The sequence below is a fragment of the Lipotes vexillifer genome, unplaced genomic scaffold (genome assembly GCF_000442215.2).
Source record: "Lipotes vexillifer unplaced genomic scaffold, Lipotes_vexillifer_v1.1 scaffold163, whole genome shotgun sequence".
Classification (NCBI taxonomy): domain Eukaryota; kingdom Metazoa; phylum Chordata; class Mammalia; order Artiodactyla; family Lipotidae; genus Lipotes; species Lipotes vexillifer.
The window spans coordinates 2,901,861-2,926,312 of NW_006788722.1; the positions used below are offsets into that span (position 1 = coordinate 2,901,861).

At 36.2% G+C, this 24,452-nt stretch overlaps 1 protein-coding gene across 2 annotated transcripts in view; it reads right to left on the minus strand.

Moving 5' to 3' along the window:
• Positions 1–24,452, minus strand: part of RALYL (RALY RNA binding protein like) — a 509,227-nt gene that overhangs the window by 181,218 nt on the left and 303,557 nt on the right. For both annotated transcript variants that reach the window (XM_007461736.1, XM_007461737.1), the window contains exon 2: positions 17,978–18,053. In XM_007461736.1, coding sequence (XP_007461798.1) covers positions 17,978–18,053 — 76 coding nt within the window. The remainder of the gene's footprint in view (positions 1–17,977; positions 18,054–24,452) is intronic.

The following is a 24,452-nucleotide window of genomic DNA, read 5'->3' on the forward strand; positions in this document are numbered from 1 at the left end:
AAGAGTGTGCAGAATGGGAAGAAAATGGTTTTAGAGAGAATATCTTGGATCACTAACAGGATTCCAGGTGTAGATGCAAAGCTCAGAAAGGGGCAGGAGAACTGTTTAGCCATTGGTACTAATCTGTAACTGGCATGGCACCCAGAACATAGCTGATGTCCACCAGTGTGGGCTGAGTGAGCAAATCTGTGCCTGTATCTGTCACCAGCCTTTAATCTGTTCTGTAGGATAGGAGTAAATAAAAAAAGAAAAGATTTCTCTCTGGAAGTAGCTCATGTGTGCTTAACCTAAACTAGAAAGGAGGAGAAATGGAGGAGGATTACATTCTTAGATATACATCAGAGTCTAGTTTGAAATCTAGTGATGTTTGAAATGCAGTTTGTCAACCCCATGAATTAATGAATTAACCCATTAAAGGGATGGAAAACCTTTTATCATTACATACTATTTTTTTTCTCAAAAAGAATTGATCTTCATCTGCATTTCAAATAATATTTTAAAGACAAACATGATTGCAGGCATTTTATGTAAAGAACAGTGTGGCTGATTCCTATCTGTCCCATCAATCTCTCCAGGAACCCTGGGAGAGTCTAATGATGATCACCATAGCCAGAGCTTACTATATGCTAGAAACTATGCTAGGCCCTGTATACATGTAATTTTGACAATAGCAGATGAGAAAATAAGTTCATAAACACAAAGTAATTTGCTCAAAGTCATACAGCAAAGTTATGGAGTCTGAATTCAATCACAGACCTGACTCCAAAGTCTATACTCTTAGCCTCTGCTCTATCCTCTAAGAAATGGGAAAGAACAAAATAAATGCTATACACTGGCTGGGCCTCTGGTCTATCTGGCCCCACACAGGGCAGGGTGTGGTCCAGGTCATTGTGAGTTAACATTTGCTAACCAATTGCTCTTTATTTATGGAGTAACTTGATATGCTATTTTACAAATAGCTTAATAACCTTCTTAAGGATTATAGGAATCTTATTTTGATATTTAAAATTTAGCCAAAATTTCATCATTAGCCATTTGTAATATAAACACATCCACAGGATATTTTCATCATTCCAAGGTCCTCTAATTTAAACAGGCTTTGTTTTCAAAGTAAGTGTTTAAATATGAGCAAAAACTTATGATTTTGATCAAAATAAAACAATTCTGTCAGTATTCTTAAAAATTCATTTATCACCAAAAGGTAAAAAAAATGAAACAAAACAAACACACAAGTCTTCTTCATGTAACAGGAACCGGATATTCATAGGTGAGTTCTTTGACATTCAGTGAACGTTGGAATCTGTCTATGGTACTTATTCTTTTGGCTCTTCTCTCCTCACCTAACAAGAAAAAATAAAAGCAAAGCAACCCAGTCTTCTGTGCCGACTGACCAGGGCCCAGAGGCCTAGGAGCCCTTGCTATGGGGAGCAATACAAGATGCTTGTTAGGAAGGACAACCTCCTTGGTGCCTGGCTTGGGAAGGAGCACTGGGCTGCACAGGCACCAACCTCCTCATCTCCATCAACCCAAAGAAGTCTGAGTTCACATCATCAGTCAGTGTCTTTGGTGGAACAAGAGTTCAAGACGCTGTTGTCCACTGATCATAAGCAGCACTCAGAGCGTTCTTGTACCAACAATGGTGCTTTTCCAGGGGTGGCTACTTACAATGGTGTAATGTTAGAATAGATGCTCAAGGATTATCCCATGTGTAGCCTTTTGCTGTGTCCTGTCAACCACACTGAGAAATTTGTGACAAAGCAAAGTTCTGGGATGGGACTGCAGTGGGATACTCTGGGGTGGCTAAGAATGGGAACTATCGTTTTCTTAATCTGAGAGGTCAAATAAGCTTTAATTTTCATGTCAATGTGGATTAATTGATGGTGGCTGCTGGGAACAACATGTTGACAAGAACTCTAAAACCTATTTAGGTCTCAGGGTGTAACAGTGCTCTAATTAACCTATGTCTGCAATAGAAATAGGAAGAGAAATGAGAAGAATGGTCTCCAAATATGTATTTACCAACTTTGTGCTAATAGAAGGCACAGAAATTTGCTCAAACTTACAAAAGGAATAAAGAGGTATAAAGTCTGCAGTGAAACCTAGATTTCTAGACATACACCAATGTGTACAAATAATAATGTATACCTAATGTCACATATATAATAATAGCCAATATTCTGAATCTGACACGCTACTTAAGTCTTTTGATACATTTTGTCCTCATAACCTCCCTGTGAAGTTGATTCCATTATCGTATGTATTTTATACATAGGAAACAGAGTCAGAGAGGGATCGAGTAATTTCCCCAAGATCTATTAACCTAGAAAATCATAGAGCAGGATGATAAATCAGGCAGTCTGATTAAGACTTTCAGTTCTTCATATGACAGTGTATCTTTACCATTTTCCTATATGTTATTTTTTGGTCATTAGAGGAGGTCAAATTCACCTCAAAACTGTAGAGAGCCAGCTCCTGTGGTGGAATTTGCTACAATGGATTCCATTTCTCTGGAGTAAAAAAAAAAAAAAAAAGCTTTTCCCTTTATTTCCTGTGATACCTTTTTCAAGGGCTTTCATGTCCAATTGAAATCTCTGCTTAGGGCTCTCATCAGGCCCCCTGGTACATTCTATTTACGGTTACCACCATTTGCGCTGCTGACTCCAGGAACAAGTTAATGGATGGCTGTGGTATCAACCAAGAATCTCAGTGGCAGTTTTGACATTCACAGTATGACTTTTACCACCTTGGAAATTGAGGCTGCAGGGCTTATCTCCCTTGGACAGGCGTAATGTTCTTTCATAACTGTACCGGGAGGCTTGAGCCATGGCAAGAGGAATGGAAGTGAAGAATAAAGAGGAATCTCCTGGTAAGAAAGATCATTAACCATTGGCAGATTTCCCTGGGGGCCTCGAAGCTCTTTCTCCAGCTGGGAGTGGAGCTAGGGGTAGGGATGGTAGCTTTTTGGCCAAGGCAGAGTAGAGTGTCTCAGCCCTGCTCTGTTATGATTCCACAGTCAACCTCATCATAACTCACATTGCAAGGGAATGCACACAACTCTGGATGTTTCTATTAAAATAAGAAAAATTATTTTCTGAAAAGAGATACTTTCAAACTCAATTATTTTCACGTTGGAAGATTTGCTTATCGCAGTTCCACCCCTATGTAGTGAAGGGATGTAAATTGGATCTGCCAAGAGCACAGACGAGGGAGGCCAGTAATCAGTCACAGAGTTATCCAGCTTCCCATCTCAATCCACAGCTCTGCTCTTTGCAGAATTCTAATGTCATTTATCTTTTTTCCTCCATTTTAAATGAAGCTATCAGAGCCAAGACATTTCTGGGAGGTCTTTTGATTGCCAGTCACAATAAGTTGTTCAGAGTGTGAATGGTGCTAAATGACATAACACATGTACTTGTGGGGCCATCCCAGTAGGTTGAGATGAGCAGTCGAACTTTGTCCTCACCTGCCTCCCCTGCCCACCACCCCACCTCCCTCCAGTCCAGACTGCTCACCTGTGCCCCACATTCTCACACCCGTTTTGGTCCCAGGTGCAACCTCACCCCTCTCCTCTGACCTGTCTTAGTCAAACACTTGAAGTTCATTTAGCCTAACTTGTAGCTAATGTCTGATACAGGCTTGGAAATAATAACTCATGTTTTCATGTGTTGCTTAACTGTGTTTCTGCTCTTCCCAGTGACAAACTTGTCTGGCAGATAATCTCCTGCCTGAGTTCCTGTCTTGGTAACCTCGGGCCCTCTCAGACACAACTCTCCATCCTTCTGGTTTAGAAAAAATTCTGGCTCTTAATGTCAGAATTTAATGACCTTCACAGTCACATGCTGACAAAATTGTGTGATGCAAATTGTCTGCCTGGGCTACTCAACATTACGTCCTCTTGGATTGTATTGAAAGTTCCACCTGACTGGCTAGGCTGTGTTTTAGGGCAGGGATTCATGATAGTGTCCCTCTAACTCTACAGCTATGACTGTCTTACAAGAGCATGGTTTTATAATTCCAGGTCCCAGACTCTCCTAGGCTGTTCCCTAAGTTAACTGTGCAGGATATAGCCATGACCCCAAACCTGATGGATACAGTTTTGTTAAAGAGTGCAATGGTTTCCACAATGCTGAGTCCACTGGTGAATTATTAGTTTAACATGACCTTTGAAGGGCTGACCCAGTTGATTTTCTCTTCCCGAAAATATTTTCTCCTCTGGGTTTCATACAACTTAGTGTAACTATCTCACTAGTTGTTTCTTTTGAGCCTCCTTTGCTAGTTCCTGACTTCAAATATTAGTGTGTTCCAGAGCCCACTTCTTGGAATTCTTCTCTTTTCTATCTTTAATTATTCCTTTGGTGTTTGCTCTCAGCCAGTCTCATGGCTTTGAGTACCATCTACATACTGATGGCTCACAGATGTGGGCACCCAGTCCAGACCTCCCACTGAACTCCCGATTGGGTATTCATCTGTCTACTTGACATCTTCACTTGGATGCCTAATAGATATCTCAACTTTAGTATGTGCAAAAGCTACACTTCTAATCTCTACCACCTACCTTGGCCTACTGTAACCTCTGCTGTGAGTATTCCTTGGCTCACTCAACTGCAACTTCATATGTCTAGATGCTCAGTACAAAATCCTTGGAGACATCTATGGTAGACAGTCTGGCCATCATCAGTTCCTTCTCTCCACCCATAAAGAGGTGAAGTCTATGCTCCTCATCTTACATATGGACTGGCCTTGTGACTTGCTTTGATGAATAGAATATGTGACAGATATGACATTGTACAATTTCCACCCAGATTTTAAAAGGATAGGCAGTGTCTTCTTCCTTCTTGAACTAAGTCACTATGTGAAATTCTGACTAATCTGAGCCCACTGTGCTGTGATAAAGTCTAAGCTTACTGCAGAGCAAAACCATGTGGAGAAAGATGCTTGGCCACCACAGCTGTTCTAGCCATCCCCAGCTGATGTACCAGATATGTAAGTGTAGAAGCCATCTTGGACCCCACACAAAACAGAACCACTCAACTGAACCCAGCTCAGATTGCTGGATATGACAAATAATACACATTTTAAGCCAGTAAATTTTATGTAGCAGTGGAAAATAATATCCTTGACTCTGTACTTTCTCTTACAGTCCACATTCAATCTGTCAGTAAGTCTGATGGCTCTGCTTTCAAAATATATCCATAACATACAATTGTTTTCATCTCAGATGCTATCACTTCATATGAGTCACCAAAATCTCCTGCCTGTTTTCCCATGTTCCTCCCTCGTTCTTTTATAACCTGTTCTCAACATAAAGCTAAAGTGACCCTTTAAAATTTAAGTCCTGTCATGGTACTCCTTTGCTTAAAACCTTCCAAAGACCCTCCTTTTCATTCAGAGTAAAAGCCAAAGAACTGCAATGGTCTACAAGGCTTTACATGACTTGGTGCCCCCCATTAAATCTCTAACATTTGCTTGAGGAAAATCGGCCTCCTTGCTTTTTCTTAACCACATGGATATGTTTTTGCTTTAGGACCTTCGTGCTGCTAGCTGCTCTTCACAGGACAATTTTCTCCCAGGTAAAACCTTATCTGCTTATCACCTCCTTCTAATCTTTGCTCAAATGTTACCTTCTCAGCTAGGTCTTCATGGACCACCCTACTGTAAATTGCAACACTTATCCCCTTCCCACTCCTTTATACCTCTTTCTTTGCTTTATATATTTTTTTAACACCTACCTTCTAACTTATGGTTAATTTCATTGTTTATTTTTGTTTATTATCACTTACCTCACACTTGAAGACCAGGTCAAGGATTCTTACACATTTGGTTAGCTGATATATTCTCAGTTCCCAGAACAAACTCCAGTAGGTGTTTTGTTAATTACTTGGTAAATGATTGTATCAGTGAACCTGTGTTTTCTTCTCCTCCATTAAACCCACTAAGTGTCTCTAATATGGGTTGAATTTGGTCAATCCCTGAATCAGCTCTGTTTATAGAGGCTTAGAGATAAGTCATTCTGTGAGGCTTTGAGATTGTGTGGTCCATTCAAAATTGCTGGGATCAGAAATTCTTCTCCAAGTCTCCATCATTCTACCATATACTCTTAGGGTTGACCCCATGTGAAATTCTTATTTTGTCTTTCATCTCTCTCTGACGCTCTCTCTCTCTCTCTCTCTCTCTGTCTCTCTGTCTCTATCATTTTGAGTTGTGGCTAACATTTGGTTTTTCTCTTGGCTCCTAATAAATTCTAGTGGTGCTATCTCAAGATCCATCATGGAGACCAGCTGACTGGGTTGTGCAGTTGCCTTCCCAGACTTTTTCAGTCAATATCCCAGAACTGGAGCTTTGTTCTGGATCTGGGTCTATGCCCAATAATCATAACTTGGCCACTGGATGACAACTCTTTCTGGTCAGACTGAGTATACAATATCTGTCTGATAACTGCCTGCCCACAGTGTTCTCATCTACACACAAAGCTATTTTTTCTTGTTTTTTATTTCTTCAGTATTATATTAAAAAATATGTTTGATTTTTCAGTTAAAATGGATGTCTGGTATTATTTCTTTCACAGTATCTTTATGTGTTTTTTTTTAATGCCACATGTTTCAATTGTTTTCCACTCAATTTAGTTTGTATTTTCAAATATTAATCATATTTCTTTTCTTAACCCTCTAAACATGGGATGTGCTATATCGAGTGTAGGTAGTAAAGAGTAAAAAAATGAGAAAAACAAAGTCTTCAGCAAATCAAGCAATTAGAAGTTACAGTTCTACTTAAGTTCTTCTAGAATTGTCACAATATCATAATAATGCCTTCACCCTGATGTTGTGGATAGTTTTAGTAAGAATAACACTTAAGGTGCCTGTAACAGTTGCTAGGCAATCCAACTCAAAATGCTATTTCACACATGATTATCTGTATTATATGGGTCATCCTCTGCTTCCTTTTCAAACTTAGCTATTGGTTGGTGTATCATTTTCTTAAAAGTACATCCTGATACATTTACTGTACCCAGACTCATTATGACTAGCTGTCCTGCAGTGATAGATTCTCTCTGTTAAGAGTCAGGAACACAAAACCTCTGCCTTCTCTTTCTGTCATGTACTACACGCTGCACTCTGAGGCTATAACCTGCGCTTTATTCAAAACTATTATGTTACTATTTGTAGCTCACTACACTATGCCCTTTTAAAGGGGCAGCAGCAGCAGCAAAGTGGCTGAAATACAGCTTTAAGTACAAGGGGACAGTTATTGTCAGGCAAGCACCATTGTCTTACTACTGGCTCACTAATCTGTAGTCAGAATAACTGCCATCCCTAGGCATTCATGATTAGTTATTTTATTGCACCACTTTAAGGGCTCATAAATTTTGACTTTTTTGTTTTTGAAGATCAGATGACTTCAGCTGCTCTCCCCCCTGCATCCTGCTCCTTCCACTCCTCTCTGCACTGTGCACTCCTAATCCTGCATTTAGCCCTGGCAGGGACCACTTCTCCATGTAGGGCTGATGGCCTGAGCTGAACTGTAAGACAAATGTTAATGAAGTTGCCCTTTTAGAAAATTAACATTTTAATAACCATGATGACTAAGAGTCCAGTTCTAAAGATGAAGGGCTGTATCTGTTTAACTGATTTTACACAACACTGAATACAAAATTCCTCATTCTTGCCTGCGTGAGTGTTTTTGAGTTTATCATCTACCACTGGTAAAATCTGCTTTTAAAATCTGTCTCTCTCTCTTTTAGGTTATAAAATTCTCATTAAAGAAAATTTGCATTAAGTACTAAAGTTGTAATAAAAATATTATACATATCCTCACTGTCCAAAGACAATTACAACTAATATATTGACCTCTATTTTTTTCTCTGCATATATTTGTTTCATTTGTACATAGTTTTGTTTTTCTGTTTCTATAATGCATACTGTTTATGTAATTAGATGCTATTATATATGCTGCATATATAATTTTGCTTTTTTTTTCTACTCATATCTTAAATCTTTTCTCTTGTAACTTGAATACCTTTTGAAAACTCCATCTACTGGGTGTGTCATATCAATTACTGCATAATATTTTGGTCGAATCAGATTACTCAATATTATAAATAAAACTGCAAAGAACATCTGGGAATAATTTCATTTTTTTTTACATTTTTAAATATTTGGGATTATTTACTTAGACATACTTCCAGAAATGGAATTACTTAGTCAAAAGATATGAATATTTTAAGATACTGGATAGCGTTTGAAGGAATAAAGACATAAACTTGATAATGAAACACCTATGCATTACTTTACTCTCTGGGTTAGAAAGTAAATAGCAGGATCCCAGAATGTTAGAAATGGGAATAAATTAAGAAATTATTTAATGATTCCTTCATGTTATTATGAGAAAACTGGGCTTAAAAGAGGTTAGATTTCTTATAATTACATATGTGGCATGGGCAGGTAGTAGCAAACACAGGATGTGGTTGCAGATTTCCAAACTTCCAATTCAGTGCACCTTCTAATGACCACTAATATCTTTTCAGACTGAGTAATTCTAAAACATAAGTAGAGATTTTGCTGGAGAGAAGATATTTCAAACAAATACTAAAGTGCAAACTATACAGCAACTCAGTTTCATTTGCAATGTAATGTTCTTAACTCAGAACAAGCTCCTTGTCCTTTGATTCCAGCAAAGAATAAACATACATTAAATACATTTCAATACTTAAACTTGGAAAGATATCCCTTAGTGCTCTATTCTGATATTTAACAATACCAATAGAATGAATTATCAATCATGTCATCATTCCACTAGAAAGCAATTTTGAAAGCTTAATAGAGTCAATTAATTTCCAAAAGGATGAATTTTAGTTCAAAGAATTTATCATACACAGCTGACTGATAATCTGGTGAGACTATGTTGCCTTTTTTGCCCTCATCTCTCTAGATATCAAAAAAGGAAGTATTTGTATTTTAGTACTTAACTCAGTCAGAAGAATTATTTTTGCAAAGACATCAAAAGTTTTATGTAATTTTTACAAGAAAATTGTGAACTATTTTCTAATTAATATATTTAAAGCCAACCAAAGTTTATAATAAACTTCACTTTTTTATTGTGCAGAACTTGCTTATAATTAAAACTTCAGAATAAATCTTTCTATAACTCAACATTTTCTATTACCTTAAAATTTGTGATATTTTCAAACTTTAACTGACCAGTGGAAAATACTCTTTTATAAAGTATATTTTTATAAGATACTTTTTTATAAAGATGGTAGAATTAGTTAATTTTATAAAATAGCCATATGTGGTTTAAAAAAACAATGACATTGTAAAGGTGAGACAATATGATAGAGGAAAAAGAGCTATTTAATTTCTCACTAATCCAATCACATCTATCTATATTATACATATTCATTTTATCCTCTCCTCTCCTCATTTTGTATGGGCTCAGACATTCTTCTACAAAATGACACTTTTCTTCTTACTTTTTTTCCAGTTGTTAGAAAATAAGCAGTCAGTCTGGTCATAAAGCATCCTCCTATGTGTGATGGGAATGTTACAGAAGCCCTAGTGCTTCAGAGGAGCAGTCAGTGAGGCAGTACAAAGGTTAACCTCTGGGGCAGGAGTGTAATCAAAGGAGCTTTCCATCAGTCTAACACAAGCCAGTCTTTAATTATCACTCTCAATTGTACTTTAAAAAATTGAGACAAAAACCTAAGAACTTAAAACTAATACTTCCTCTTGAAATAAGGGAAAAGATTTCCCTCCCCTCCTTTTGAGCATTTACTTTAGAAAACTTGTCATTGTAAGGACTTTCTTCTTTCTTTGAAATGTATATAAATCATTTTGAAGATTAGATAGGGCTTTATGACCTAGGCGTGTCAATTCTCTAGGACCCAGGAGCTATCTCTTTGAAATTTAAGTATCAAGGGAGATAGCATGCCTATCTCCCCATTTCTGTGGGAAGGTAGGAGTCTAATTTAGGTGTTGCAAGGTGTGAAACTACTACCTGTCACAAAGATATAAGAAGGTTAATTTTCCTCTGGATAAATCCAACTACCAATTGGTTAACACAGATGGTCACCCTAATTACCTGGTGAATTTACAATGAACTATGCATGATGAATGGTGCTGTCAGGCCTCTTACTTGAGGAATAGTTATGGTATATCCTGAGAACATGTATGATATGGGTTATAGATGCTTCAGGATATAAAAGAGTGAGATTTCTTTCTGTCTTTGCAATCTCTTAGTGGATTACCTGTGATGAGTATGGCATTCTGGATTAATGCTTATTCAATAATAAGTATTTTCTTTCTCTACTAACTGTGCAGAGGATTTCTGGGTTTGGAGAAGATTTTGTTTTTAATTATATTAAAAACAGTGTAAAGAGAGGGTACCACTCCCGCAGTAAAATTTTTTTAGGCTTTAATTTGATTTGTTTAAAAATAGAACTTTAGACACATTTCAATTTTTTTTTTCATGCTCCCTTCCATGTAATCTTGTGGAATGAGCAACATATTCTGGAATTTTTAATTTATGTATAGATTGAGAAGATGGAAATTATATGAGCCCTTTTGGGTAAAAGAGGAATAAACTAACTCTTCAAAAATAAATACAAACAATTAGATTAGAAGCTCATGGCCTTAAACTCTCTACCAAGGGCTATCCTAAAATAACAAGTTATTGTAATGATCAAAAAGATAAAAGAATGAAAACATATGAAATCAGCACTGATAGTGAAGATACTCCATGTTGTGACCAAGCAAGATGTCTTTTGGAAAATAAAATCCAGAAAGCACCTTCCTCCAGGCAGGGAGCACTTCCCCAGTGTCCCAGCCATGAGAGATGCTCACCAACCTCCTATGCTCTGGTAGGGACCAGCAGTGTTACTGTCAGTGCTCTAACTCTAATACCCCATCATGAAAGCATGAAAAACACAGAGTGAGACACAGGGAATATATAACACAAAGAAAATAACACCTGAGTACTCTTGATGAGGAGACTTTGACTCAACAGAAAACCCTGTTTTCACAAATGAAAGAAAGCAACTATTTCATGACAGGCAGGAGCTTCTAAAGTATGGGAAAACTACCAGCTAGAAGAAAAGAGTTGTGTATCTTAATCTACACCTGCCAACTGTGAGGATGAGGTGAAATTGCAGCACTTTCCTCTCCCATGCTAGGTTTATCATTCCTTTTCCATTTCTCCCAATTCTGGAGGAAGAATATTAAGTAACAGGTCAAGAGGGCCCTGTGTGAAAGGTCATAAACATCTAAGCATGGTCTTTTTTCTTCCAATCTCTGGGACTGGGTAGACAAGAAAACCAAGGGCTCAGCCCTCTCCTCCCAGCATGCAGCTATGTGGGTGATTTGAGCTGAGGCTGCTCTACAGATCTAGCCATTTGGGGACATCACTCTTTCTGAGTTTCATGCAGTTTGTCCCAGGATGGTAAATTGTTTTGGGAGAAACAGAAAGAAAGACTGTGTGGCTTGTTCTACTGCAGTTTATCCTTGGCTTTTGTTGAGAGATTTCATAATAAAACTCCCATTAGTTTAAAAGTATTGTGTGTCTCTGTGTGTGCATGTGTGTGTGTATTGTATAACTGCTACTGAGGGTGGTATCTACTATGCTGTTTAAATGATTTCATATGCGATTAATAATTCTCTCAGAAGAGAGAATTAGGGAAAAATTAGTTTCTCATCACAGATTGGAGTACTCTCTTTTAATAGATGATTACGTAAATTATCATGTACCCCCTTTTTGCATTGACTGCTAGGAATCTCATGGATAAGTTTGATGCCCAGTTTTAATACCTTATTATTACATGCATTTTCTAAGTATAATTTGCCTGATTCTACCCACCCACCCCACTCCTAACTCATATCTTGTTCTTGGCTCTTACCTCTTCTTAAAATTTGTTGTATCGTTTTGCTTCCTTTGATTTTATCATAAATTGCCTCAAATCAAACAAATAGAACTGTAGTGTTTCAAAAAGCCTTAGAGATGAATTCTCTGCATCAAGAACTGTAACATCCAGTCTCCTGATATAAGTACCATGTTCTTTCTATATGCAAGAAAATATTCATGGATATTTATGCATTAAAAACATAACAGAAGACTGCAAATAGGTCATCCTTTAACCTAGCAGAGAATTACCTGCAGCAGAACTATTTTAATGGGTATTGTGTCAGCATTTATTTTACACATTTCACATTAAAAGGTTTATAAATTGCATTCACTTAGTTTTGAAATATGAGGTATATACTATAAGTAAGTGTAATCTTTATTAAAGTCTCCTCTTTAGGCAGTTATAAGAAACATTAACCTATTTAGTTAACTGTGCAAATTTTAGCAACATTATCATAGCTCACAGCTCATTTTAAATAACTTCTTAAAATAATTTATTATAGACCTTTTCTTTGAATCATCATAATAATGAGAATAACTAAAATGTGGAAAACATCTGTAACAGTTCCAGGCTCCTTAAACACATGTCGTCTTTCAGGAAACTTTTCTTCTTCGTTTATGCAGCTGAAAAAGCTAAGAAATAAGAGATCCAATTCGAACCACTGGTGAAGATTTGCCAGTTTTAGGATTCAGGCCACTTAACCCTCTCTCATCAAGCATATGCACAATTCTGAAGCATCCACAAAGTGAGTGTTTAGAACATTTTCTGCTTCAGCAGCATTTTATGTTTGCTTGGGAAGTGTGAATTAAAAAGAAGACACCCTCAGTTACCCAGATATATGGATGTTCAGCTTTGAGTTTTAGAAGTAGGCACGGTTTTGTGTGTATTTCCTCTTGTGGATATTGGCAACTACACTTTTCATGATAGTAAGTTCGTTGCCCAGGGAAGATTGGATCAGGAGCAAAAAGAGATCGCAGTTGCTACACAGACCCAGCAACAACTGAATTTTAAGTTGAACCTTGTAGGCATGTCAATGCTGGGCTTGTATACATTTCAGGACAGGATGCATTAGTGCAGAGGGTAGGAATACATTTCCCTGTCCTCCTCACAGTCCATTTAAAAACCACAGAGCCCATTCCTAGACGGCTTCCTGAGTAGGCTCACCTGACTATGCAGGTGAAATGGAAGACTTTACCAGTGCAAAGGGAAGCACTGACACTGGAAGGATTAAACTTCTGAAAGTGAAGGTGTATTATCCTTGACATTATAAAAAAAGACGTAAAATAAATAAAATAATCAATAGCAAATTTGTAAACATTTCTCAGCAAACAGAGCAAGTTAATGCAGTGGAGATGTCCGGGTCATTTTTCCTCCATAATGATGTTTGGTATTTAGCATTAGCTGAAATTAGCTTCTATTGCTTTCATTTTTATTGCCAAGGTTCTATGAGACACTGTGGGTCACCTGAGGGTCCCCCTTTCCCATGATGTGACAGAGTTACCATGAAGGATGAAAATCGAACTCATGTAGTTCAAGTGGTAAACAAATTACCAGAGATATTTTGATGTAGAGTCACCTTGCTCGGCTCACACTCTGAAAGTTTTTTGATCATTGACATTCCTATAATGTAACCCACATTCATGACTATCACCTCTAACTGTGGTGATCTTAAAATGGTAATACTATAGGTTACCCTGTGACAATCTTAAGGAGTCTTAAAGGTATTTGCATTGGCAATCCTGATTCCCATGGCCATCTCTGTGAGGTGAGAAGGTTGTTATGAAAATCAACTGTATACAACAATAAAACCATGTTTGGGAATAATATCTAGTAAAATCCATGAAATGACTGGGATGAAACTTGTTTTATGTGTCTTACTGAGCTGTGCTCCTGGTGACCCAGAGGGCTTCTTTTTGGTGTTACAACCTGTGCTGTTCAGCTCTGATAAATAATATCTGTGTGCTCTGGTTGTCAGCTTTACTCACATCAGAGGGGAAACGTCTGTCTCCTTTGCAAGCAGAAGCAAAACCATCATACAGTTATTCTTATTTAGCAATTGTTTAGCATTAATTGGAACTTGGCATGCTGGGAAACTCACTTTATTTCACAGCACCATAGACACTGTGTAATGCACAAAGCACATTTGAAGCAGAAATTTATTAAAAGTTACAATATTCTTTCTAGAGAGTGGATTTGCTATTCACCATTAGGACTAGATCCAATATTTATAGAGTGTTCACAAATGATTAATTATGTGTCATTTATAAATAGTCTCTAATAGGAGACATTTTCATTATAAGTGCTATTTTAATGAATTGTCTGTCTCTATGGATTCATGTGTAAGACTGAAATAACTTCTTTTTACTTCCTTCCGCCAACCCCAAACATGACCCTGCTGCTGCTCATCATGCCTTTCCTATTTCTTCAGCAGAATCACGTGATCATTCCCCTAGAAACCTTGGACATATCTGTGACTCTCACTCACACCCCATTTCCAGTCACTCTTCATATTAAAATGGCTCCTTGTTGCCTGCAGAATAAAAGCCAAATGTCCTTAGTCTGATAAGCAGCCAGATAAGGATGCTGACAGCCTGAGCCACTATAGCATGGTGGTCTGAGTAGTCTATCCTAGCTCTCACCATAAGATGCTTATCTTCATCTCTGTGTCTGTGTCCCTGCAAATGTTCTCTGGCTGGCATGCCCTTCTTCCCCTTTGTCTGCAGAGTGAATGCCTGCATTCAGAAGTTGCTGGAGAGGCATCCAGACTTTTCACTCCCTGTCCACCAGGCAGAATCTATAACTCTCTCACTTATTTCCTTATAGAAATGTATGCATACTTCATTTATGTTCCTTATTTATATGTATATATAACTCATGGATAAGATATTAATATATTGAAGATTTACTCAGTTTTTTAAAAATTGTGTCTTCTATGTGTACCATGTTAACTTAGCACATGACAAAATCTTAGTGAAGGTTGTTTGGCTAAACTGAAAATCCTGTTAAAAGAAGTAACAAATCAAAGCAATGCCTCAGTGAATATTCTATGTAAATACAACTTTGTGGTTGATGATGCAGGTAAAATGGACATAAGTGAAGAAGAAAGTCTTATAACAGATCACTGACATCCCTAATAGTGTAAATAGATATAGAGACATAGTAGTTTAGGGGACAAGGTAGATCAGAGCTTACCTATAACCATAAAATTAGTTTACTTTTATTTTATTATGCTCTCTCCTTGCCGTTCAGCCTTGGCATTTTCTGTGCCATTTGTCTAGAAGAAAAGCCACCTTAGTGCTTAGACCATAGTAGACTCACAATAAATATGTCTTGTATGAAAGAATGAATGAATGAACAAATGAAATTGTTCCAGCTCTTTCATTTTACAGATAAGGAAACAGACACAAAGATGTAAACCACCTCTTTTCAAGCTGCTACTATATTCCCCACAATGAGCTAAGTGCTTTCATCTCAATTATTCCATTTTACAGTATCAAGAAAAATTGTACAACTATTATGTTAGGTAAAGAACTTGAAGCTCAAAACCTTTGCCCTATGATCACACAGATTGGTGGTAACTCTTGTTCTTATACTATGTACAGTGTGCAGGCTTTCTTTTGCCTCCTGCTTGCATGATAATCATGGACAGAAACATAAATGATTATTGGTTTTGGTGGGCAGGATCTCTGTTTTTTAGGATCTGCATTGTTTAGATGGTAGCAGTAAATACAGGGAGTTGTGATCAAGTGGCAAGGTCTTTAGAGTTGAAAGCTGAAAAACAGTGTTCAGTTCCTAATCTTGTTACCTTTCTTTGGGCAAATCCTTTATTGTCTTGGAAACTTAGTTTCCTCATCTATAAAGCAAGGCATATAATACCAACCCTGTGGAGTTGTGTGGTGAACGGAAGAATAATGACTATGAAAACACATTTTGTCTACATAAAAGTAAAGTATTATTATTATTAAGCTTATGTACGAATGAAAGCACGTGTATGAAAGGGCTTTCTCGGCTGCACGTTCACTCTCTTTTGTTCCCTCTGTTATCGTTTTGCAACTTCATAACATGCCAGCCTTCTTTTGTGTAAACAGATGAAAATAGGATAAATAAATATTTCCCCACTAATATGATTTGTATACAATATATCAGATTTAAATAAACTTCTTCTTCTAATTCTTTTGAATTCACAATTCAGCAAAACTTAGTAATAGAGAAATAACAGTTAAAAAGGCTTTTGTTTCTTGTCATAAGCTTCTATTCTTGTAAGAAAATCAAAACACTCCAAGGACAGGGAAAATACGAAAATTAACATCATCACACAGACAGTGGTAGCTCTTTGATGAGAGTAAAAGCCACTGACAGCTTCTTCTGGTAATAATTGAAATTATGACTTTTCAAACGTTCTGCATTAGCTGCAGCTCTATGCATACATTTTAAAATCAATCTGATCAAAAATTATTTGCATTTCTCAGTTTTTTAAACATTGTCCTTTACCTCAAACAAGGTACAGAAAACATCACTTGCCTTTTGTTTATGATTTCATCTCTGACCTTTAACATCAATACTGTCTTATGACCAATTATCAACAATTATTAAGTCCTGTAGCTTTCCCTTTTCATATAAAAATTTTTATTAAAATTAAATAAATGTACACAGCCAAAGTGAAAACAGCAATTAAGATATATTTTCAATGTATTTTTTAAGATTGCTGATGGTCATACATTCGCGAATCCTGGGACATTAGGCTTTAAAAGGACCTTAGAACTCATCTAGCTCTGACCCTTTTATTTTATAGCCTGAGAAATGAAGCTGTGAGTGGCTGAAAAGGAGATTTTCTAATTTTCTGAGAACAAAGACAAGGAAACAGCTCCAAACTATCTTTTGAGCACTCTTCTTGCTCTACTATATCAGAATATAATCAATTTTGATATGTATAACTCAATTCTCCTTTATCCAAATGACATCAGGAAAAAGGGGGCCTTGCTCAGCACTTACATTAGCTTTTTGGATGTGGACACTGACAGAATGAAGATTATGTATCTGGGACAGGACCAAATAAATTGGATGATAGGAGATCTCAATAGCCTGGAACAATTGGCTAAGTCTAACAAAAGGGAATTTAACAGAGAGAGATGCAAAGTCAGCACTTAGATTACAAAAACCAATGGCAAAACTACATGAAGTGGGACATATGGTTTAGCGGCAGAGCACTATTTTTTTTTTTTTTTTAAAGTGGCCGTTCTTAAAGGCACCAAAATTTCCATGAGTTTAATCTTGACGTCTTCTCCAAATCAACTGAATTTTCCGTAACCTAATAGAAGTATATATAGAACAATAAAGATGCTAAGTATAGTCTACTCCGTCTACCTGGAATTGAGATTATAGGCATACACACTGATAAATTGGGGCATGTAGAGGAGAAAGACCAGAGTGTTAAGTTGACTCAGATCCAAATATATGAGGAAAGTTTAAAGGAACTGTTAATGCCTCTCTAGAAATGAGAAGGATTGCATTTGTTTTTTGGTGAAATGGAGATGAAATTAACATGTCATTTGTAACAAAAAGGCTGAGTGATCTGTTGGAAAGAACTCAGGGTATGGCATCAGAAAGCATGAGTTTGAGTATTGGCACCATCACTTAACAGTGATGTGACCTAGGAAAGACCTCTAAGAAACTGCATATCAGGCTCTTGATCTGTAAGATGAGAGTGGCAATATCTACATTTCAGGATTGCTGTGAAAAGTAAATTAAATTAAATAACATATGTAAAATATGTGTAGTACATGGCATGCAATAGTTAACAAATATTAACCTTTCCACCACTTGTTAGGTAGAGTCATGAGAGATTTTTATTAGATTTTATTAGAGGAATATCTTGTAGAAGGGTTGTTTAAGCATAGATGAAAAAGTTAGGCAAGATCACTGCCAATGCTGCTTGATATATTTATGTTGGCCACCAGCATTTTGTTGTACTTTATGCCAGTTAGAATTGCTCTTCAAAATATTTGATTCCTTATAGGTTATATTGCCTTTTAAAGTTGAAAGAATTTTTCACTACTACATATCATAAAATAGTGTTTGCTTACTTACCTATAAAGTGCAGAAAGGGGCCTCTTATTTCCAGGTTTTGGTCTGTATGGTTTGGGTTCTCCTGCCATGTTGATATCTGAAAGCATAAAATAAAATAGCACTGATTAAGAAAATATTAAACCTTTTGGGAAGAGTAAATCATGAAGTTGTATTTTTATTTTTGTCATTTGTCTATGTAAATGTTATATGCCATTAATTCATTCACAGGTATTTATTGAGCAACTCCTCTAGGCCAGGCACTGTTTGAGATACATCATGCACCAAACAGGGTAGATCCATGCCCTCGTGGGACTTATCTTCTATGGGGAGGGGGCTTGAGGGATAGATATTAAACCACAAACATAACAAATAAGAAAGCTATATAACATATCTGAAGGTGAAAATTACTATGAAAAAAAATGTTGAACAAGGTGGGGGATCAGGAATTCTTACTAAAAATAGAAAGAGTGAGAGACAGAGAGAGTGATTGAGATATCCTACTGATTTGGAGTTTTGCCAGGAAGGTCTCAGTTTGTATAGACATTTTCGTGGAATAAAGCTTTGTTCCTAAGAGGAATTGTTATATTTTCTTTGGTGATATCTTTTCCGAGTGTTAGAAGGGTGAAACTGTAAAGCATACCAGCTTCACTGAGGAAACAACAAAATCCACTCAGCAACTGGAATGTGCAGTTACAGAGTTCTGGGGTGATCAGAAGGAATAAAGAGCACATCTCTTGTCTTCATGAACTAAAACTAAAATAAAGTCTCTAAGATAAGACAAGAAGATGCTTAAGTACATGACAAAAGAGTATTTTCAAATAATTGACCAATCTTAATCTTAAAAAAATGTGTAAAACTGTTATGAGGTTGGGTGGTAAAGGTTTGGGAAATGACATAAACAATTTGATTTAATAAAGTTAAAATTTTAAGAGGATGATAAAAAAAGAAAATCTAAAGGAGGTGAACTTCAAGAAAACTTTGAAAGAAGTGAGGGACATTATTCTGACTGGAAAGAAAGGCAAAGTTCTATTTCTTGTACAGGGGACTGAATATGCTGTCTGGGGATGGATGAGCCACCCGTCAGTAAAAACAACCAAAATGTCTAGATGAAATACAATGTCATATCTTTTTAATTTAATTTTTATTGGTGTATAGTTGATTTACAATGTTATGTTAGTTTCTGCTGTACAGTAAAATGAATCAATTATACATATCCACTCTTTTTGGATTCTATTTCCATATAGGTCATTATAGAGTACTGAGTAGAGTTCCCTGTGCTATACAGTAGGTTCTTGTTAGTCATCTTTAACATTAAAGATATCCTTACATAGCAATACGTATTTAAATATATAATTTGCCATTTATATAGCATAAAAATAAAGTACCTAAGGATAAATACATTATAAAATTTGAAAGATGTTTATGGAGAAAATTATAAAACTGTTTATGGAGATTTTACAGTTACCTTACATAAAAAGAGAAATTGGAAGACTTGATACAGTAAATATTTCATTTCTGCCCAAGTTGATTTATTGATTCTATGTATTTTCAATAAAATCCCCAAATACTCTTTTTGTGTGGAGCTTGACAAATTGATTCTAAAATTTATATGATAGAGCAAAACGTCAAAATAGCCATGATATACATAAGAAAAAAATTGGCAAACTTACCTTATCAAGATTTATTTTTAAGCTGTAGTAATTAAGACTACAGTTTTGGTACAAGAAAATGAACAAATGGAATTGAGTACAGAACCCCCCAACTGACATACACATATATGGATACTTGAATTATGATAATGCTGGCATAGCAGATCAAGGGGTAAAAGCTAGGCTGCAATGACACATATGAAATTGGACCTCTAACTTACATCACACAGAAAAAATAAATTACTTATTGGATTAAAAACCTAAATGTGAGAGGCAAAAATATAAAACTTTTAGGAGGAAATATAGTAGAATATATTTATGAGATCAGAGTATGGAAGGATAATCTTAAACAAGACATAAAAAGCACTAGCCTTAGAATATAAGAATGATAAATTCTAGTACATTAAAATTAAGAATTTCTGCCTATCCAAAGTCACATAAAAAAAATGAAAAGAAAAGGCACAAATTAGATGAAGGATCCTTGACAAAGGATTTGTTTTCAGAATATATATTCATTCATCTAATAGGAAACAGAGACAAACCACCAAATAGGAAATTGGGCAAAAACTAGTAAAGACACTTTACAGAAGGAGAAATATGAATGCTGAATAAACACATGAAAAGACTCTCAGTCTCAGTAGTAATGGTAAGTGCAAATGAAAACACTATGATGTACAACTGATACCCATTGGATTTACAACAATTTACAAAGTCTGACAATATCATGAGTTGGTGAGGTTTTGGTGAGCAACTCACATATGTATACATTGCAGGTATAAACATAAATTAGTACAACTATTTAGGAAAATAATTTGATAGTTTATAATAAACTTAAAATGCTCAAACCCTATGAACAGGGAGACATGCCCCTATAGAAACTCTTGAATGTGTGTACCTTAAGATAAGTAAAATAATGTTTATTGCAGTCCAGTAAAATAGAAAAAAAATCATGGAAAAACACAAATATCCATTGGCAGGTAACTGGATAAATGAATTTTGATATATTTACACAATGGAATACTATACAGCAGAAGAGAGAGAGAAAGATAGAGAGAGAGAGAAACTTAGAACCATTGGCAACAATACTGATGCATTGATGAATCTCAAGGAATGTGACACAGCAAAAAATAATATCATAGAAAAACTGACAGACTGAGTCCTTTTATGTTAATAAAAATACAAATTTAACAATATGTTGCATAGGAATGAAAATACAAGTAATAAAACTGAAAAAAGAAAGCAGAAATAAGCAATGAATTCAAGAAGAATGTTACCTCTAAAGGGGCAGATAAGGATGTGGGACTTGGGAAGGACATCTGAGGGACTTCAAAGTTAATCATAATGTACTCTTTCTTAAACCTGATAGTAGGAAAGTAAGTTTACAGTATAGCATCATTTTGTATAACAAATACATTACAAATTTTATTGTATATAAATATATATATATATACATAAATTATATATACACATTTAATTTTTATTTATATATTTAAATTCACTATATATACACAATTTTTTTAATTTGATAGTAACTGATAAAGAATTACAAAAATATTGGTAACAAAGATGGTAAGGTGTGTGTTGATAAATATTTAGATCAGAGCCAGTGGATTTTTGTGAACAAGCGTTTCAGCAGAGATTGTGAGTAGGAAAGTAAAAGAAAAGAAGAGCAGTTGGGAGGATGGATTAGTGGATGTGAGAAGATTGTTAGAGACTCCGATTAGAACTTTACATCTGATTTGAGTGGGAAATTATTTTGGATTCTGAGTTGAGGACAGTCCTGAGAATGAATTATAAAGACACTGACTCTTGTATAATTTGGAATAGGGCCCAAACAAGATCTAGGCTGTCTAAATCTTTCAGATACGACAGAGTTGGAACAAAAAAAGTGAGTGAAAAAAATGAAGATTTCTATTATTTTTATAAGCTCCACAGTGATGCTAGAGGGTACATGTCCATGAAATATCATGACACAATATGTGTGTTTCTAGCTTAGACTCCATTAATTTGAACTGAAAACATAAAAATATTCTAAGTAAATTAAAAAAACCTTGAGATTTAAGTCTATCAATACAAGTATTGTAACATCCATTTTTGAAATAATATGTAGCCAGTGGTTCTGAGTTTGACAGCCAATACATACAATGGAAAGCCTTCTATGGAAAGTTGCTAAACTCAGTATTTCCAGACATCAGCATCTGTTCAAAGGTAACAGAAAATGCAGAAAACCTTTGTTCCTTACAGGCACTGAATAGTGTTCACGTGCATAATTTTTCTTTGAATGTTTATACATAGCATAAATGTATGCTTAAATAGGCAAATTTATATATTTTATCCTGCTATAGTGAAGATCATCTATAACCTGGTATTAGTGGACAGGGATGAGGTGAAAGAGGCTGGACGTAGACAGGGGAGAAGGGACAGGGGGCAGTGAGCTCCGTTAATCAGTGAACATGAAGCGTTGCCAGGGTCTGGATGAATGAGTATTTCCTTTGTATTGAACTTTATAAATACAAGATTTAATTGTGTTTTTGGAACAACTCAGCTTATTTGGAAGCCAAGGCTCTGGTTCTCATATCTCAAGAGCTGTTGGCCTTGAAGGAAGCCTAATAGCAGTGTAAATGGCCTCTTAACATTGAATATTTTGGTCAGCTACAGAGAGACCTCCTGAGACTTTCTTCCCTGATTGTCCTGGCACTGTGCAAGGCACACACAGGCAAGACAAGAGGAAGAATGACCAAGGTTGAATTTTCTGCCACTCTCACAAGATAGGGACTTTGGAGTAAACTGTTGAGATACAAAAATAAAGTGTTATTTCTTAAATTCCTGAGTTTGCATACAGATTCATACTTAATACTAATATTTAGGAATCTTATACTATCCTCAAGAAAGGATGTAAGTTTAATCATTCTTAGCAAATTCTTTTGAAATGGACCAAAAAAAAAATCCTAATTAAATTCCTACTTGTTATGCAGAAATGCCTATAGATGTACCTATATACCAAGCTGGTGGACTCTATTATTTGAGTATTAGAATCATATTCTCATAGAGGGGGTTGGTAAAGCTAGATAAGCACCATTAGAAAGAAGTCTCTTGAAGAGTTTCTGTTTGGGTCTGAGACAGGCTGGGAGCTGGGACCCTTTGCTGAAGTGCTGCAATATTTGCACCTGGACAAACATCTCCTCAAGCAACAAAATACAAAGAAACTATAAGAGACTAAAAATAATTGTGTGCAAGCACAATTGGGGCAAATTCTAGACAACAAGACACAAAGAGACCAAAAAGACCAACTGCCACTTCTGGAGAGCCAGAAGCAAAAGCAGGGCATCAGGAGCAAAAACAGGGTACTGCATGTGCCCTTGAACACAACATAAAGAAAGGAGTGGGCAACCCCCCTAAGCCACCCTTGTGGCCTGAACCCTGGACACACCCCTACCTTCACCCCATATAAGTAAGCAGCTCGCCCGACCCTACCCCCTCCCAGCCCACCCCCACCCTGGGCAAGCGAGCAAGCAAGGGAAGTAGGCCCAATAAAGCCTTGCCTGAATTTCCTGTCTGGCCTCTGATCGCATTCTATTGATTAAGGAGGTCAAGAACCCTGGTTGGTAACAGGTTCACTAGACAGCACACCGGTGTAGAGGAACTCCCCCAACTCTGTCCAGGCATAGGAATACAGCAGAAGGGAGCTAAAGCTTTACCCATGACTAGGAGATGACTGGAGACAACAGACCTCCATATGGAGGGAGATGAGGTATTTGCATTTTCTCATATGACATTATGAACCTCTGTAAGAACCAACCATGAGGCTTATAGGACAGACCCTGTATCTATTTTGAAGTTTCAATATTTCAAGTGAGCATGAAAAAGTCTGAGGAAAAAATTAAAATGTACTCAAATTATCCTTCTAATATTAAATTTCAGATTCAAATAGTTGAAAAATATCCTCTTGGGCTACTAACTACCTTTTCACAGTAAATTACTTAAAGTATATTAAATGCTCTAAAATTTAATCAATTTTCTTTTCTTCTTTATTTTTAAGCTAAATAAGTGAAGTCAATACCATGATAGAAATAACTATGAAGTCACAGAACTGAAAAAAATTCAAGGAGCTGAACCTATTCTGATTTGAGGTAAATAAGATGAGGCAAGTGGAGACAGGTACTGTTCCAAAGCATCATCCTTGAAAAGGATACCCAACACATGCAAATATATTTATTTGACCAATTCTTGTTAGGGTACTACTAAAGATGATAGTAAAAGCATTCAATCATTTTGTGCTTTTGACTCTTGGGAAGATACCTCCAATTCTACACCCAAACAGACGTGACTCTCCCTCTTTGAACTCCCTCTTTGCACTCCCATTTTACTTCATTACATTGTTCCCACAGCACTGACTACTGAGTGTTTGTTCCTTTTGACTTTGGACTTCTAAAAGGCAGTCATAGCTGCACTCAACGTCTTATGCCCTTCAGTTAGCATCCTGCAGAGGGCTGTTGATACAGTAGGTGCTCAAGGGATCCATTGGTTAACTAAATTCATACAAGCCAGAAGGTGTGTCCTTGCATGGGTTGTAGTGTGTCCAGCCAAACATACTTTGTCAGAACAGTTCCTAAAGTGGTATTTATCTAAACAATGTTTTAGAAGGTGTTAATAAGAATGTTGCCAAATAAATGTCACGGTAAAATAAATTTGGTAAAAATGCAATAATGTATCCCTTTCTCAGGTATTTGTAATGCATATTAAAAGAAAAGATTCTGAAAACAGAAACATTCAGTTATGTTTAACTCAAATGCTTTTATATATATATATATATATATATATATATATATATATATATATATATATAT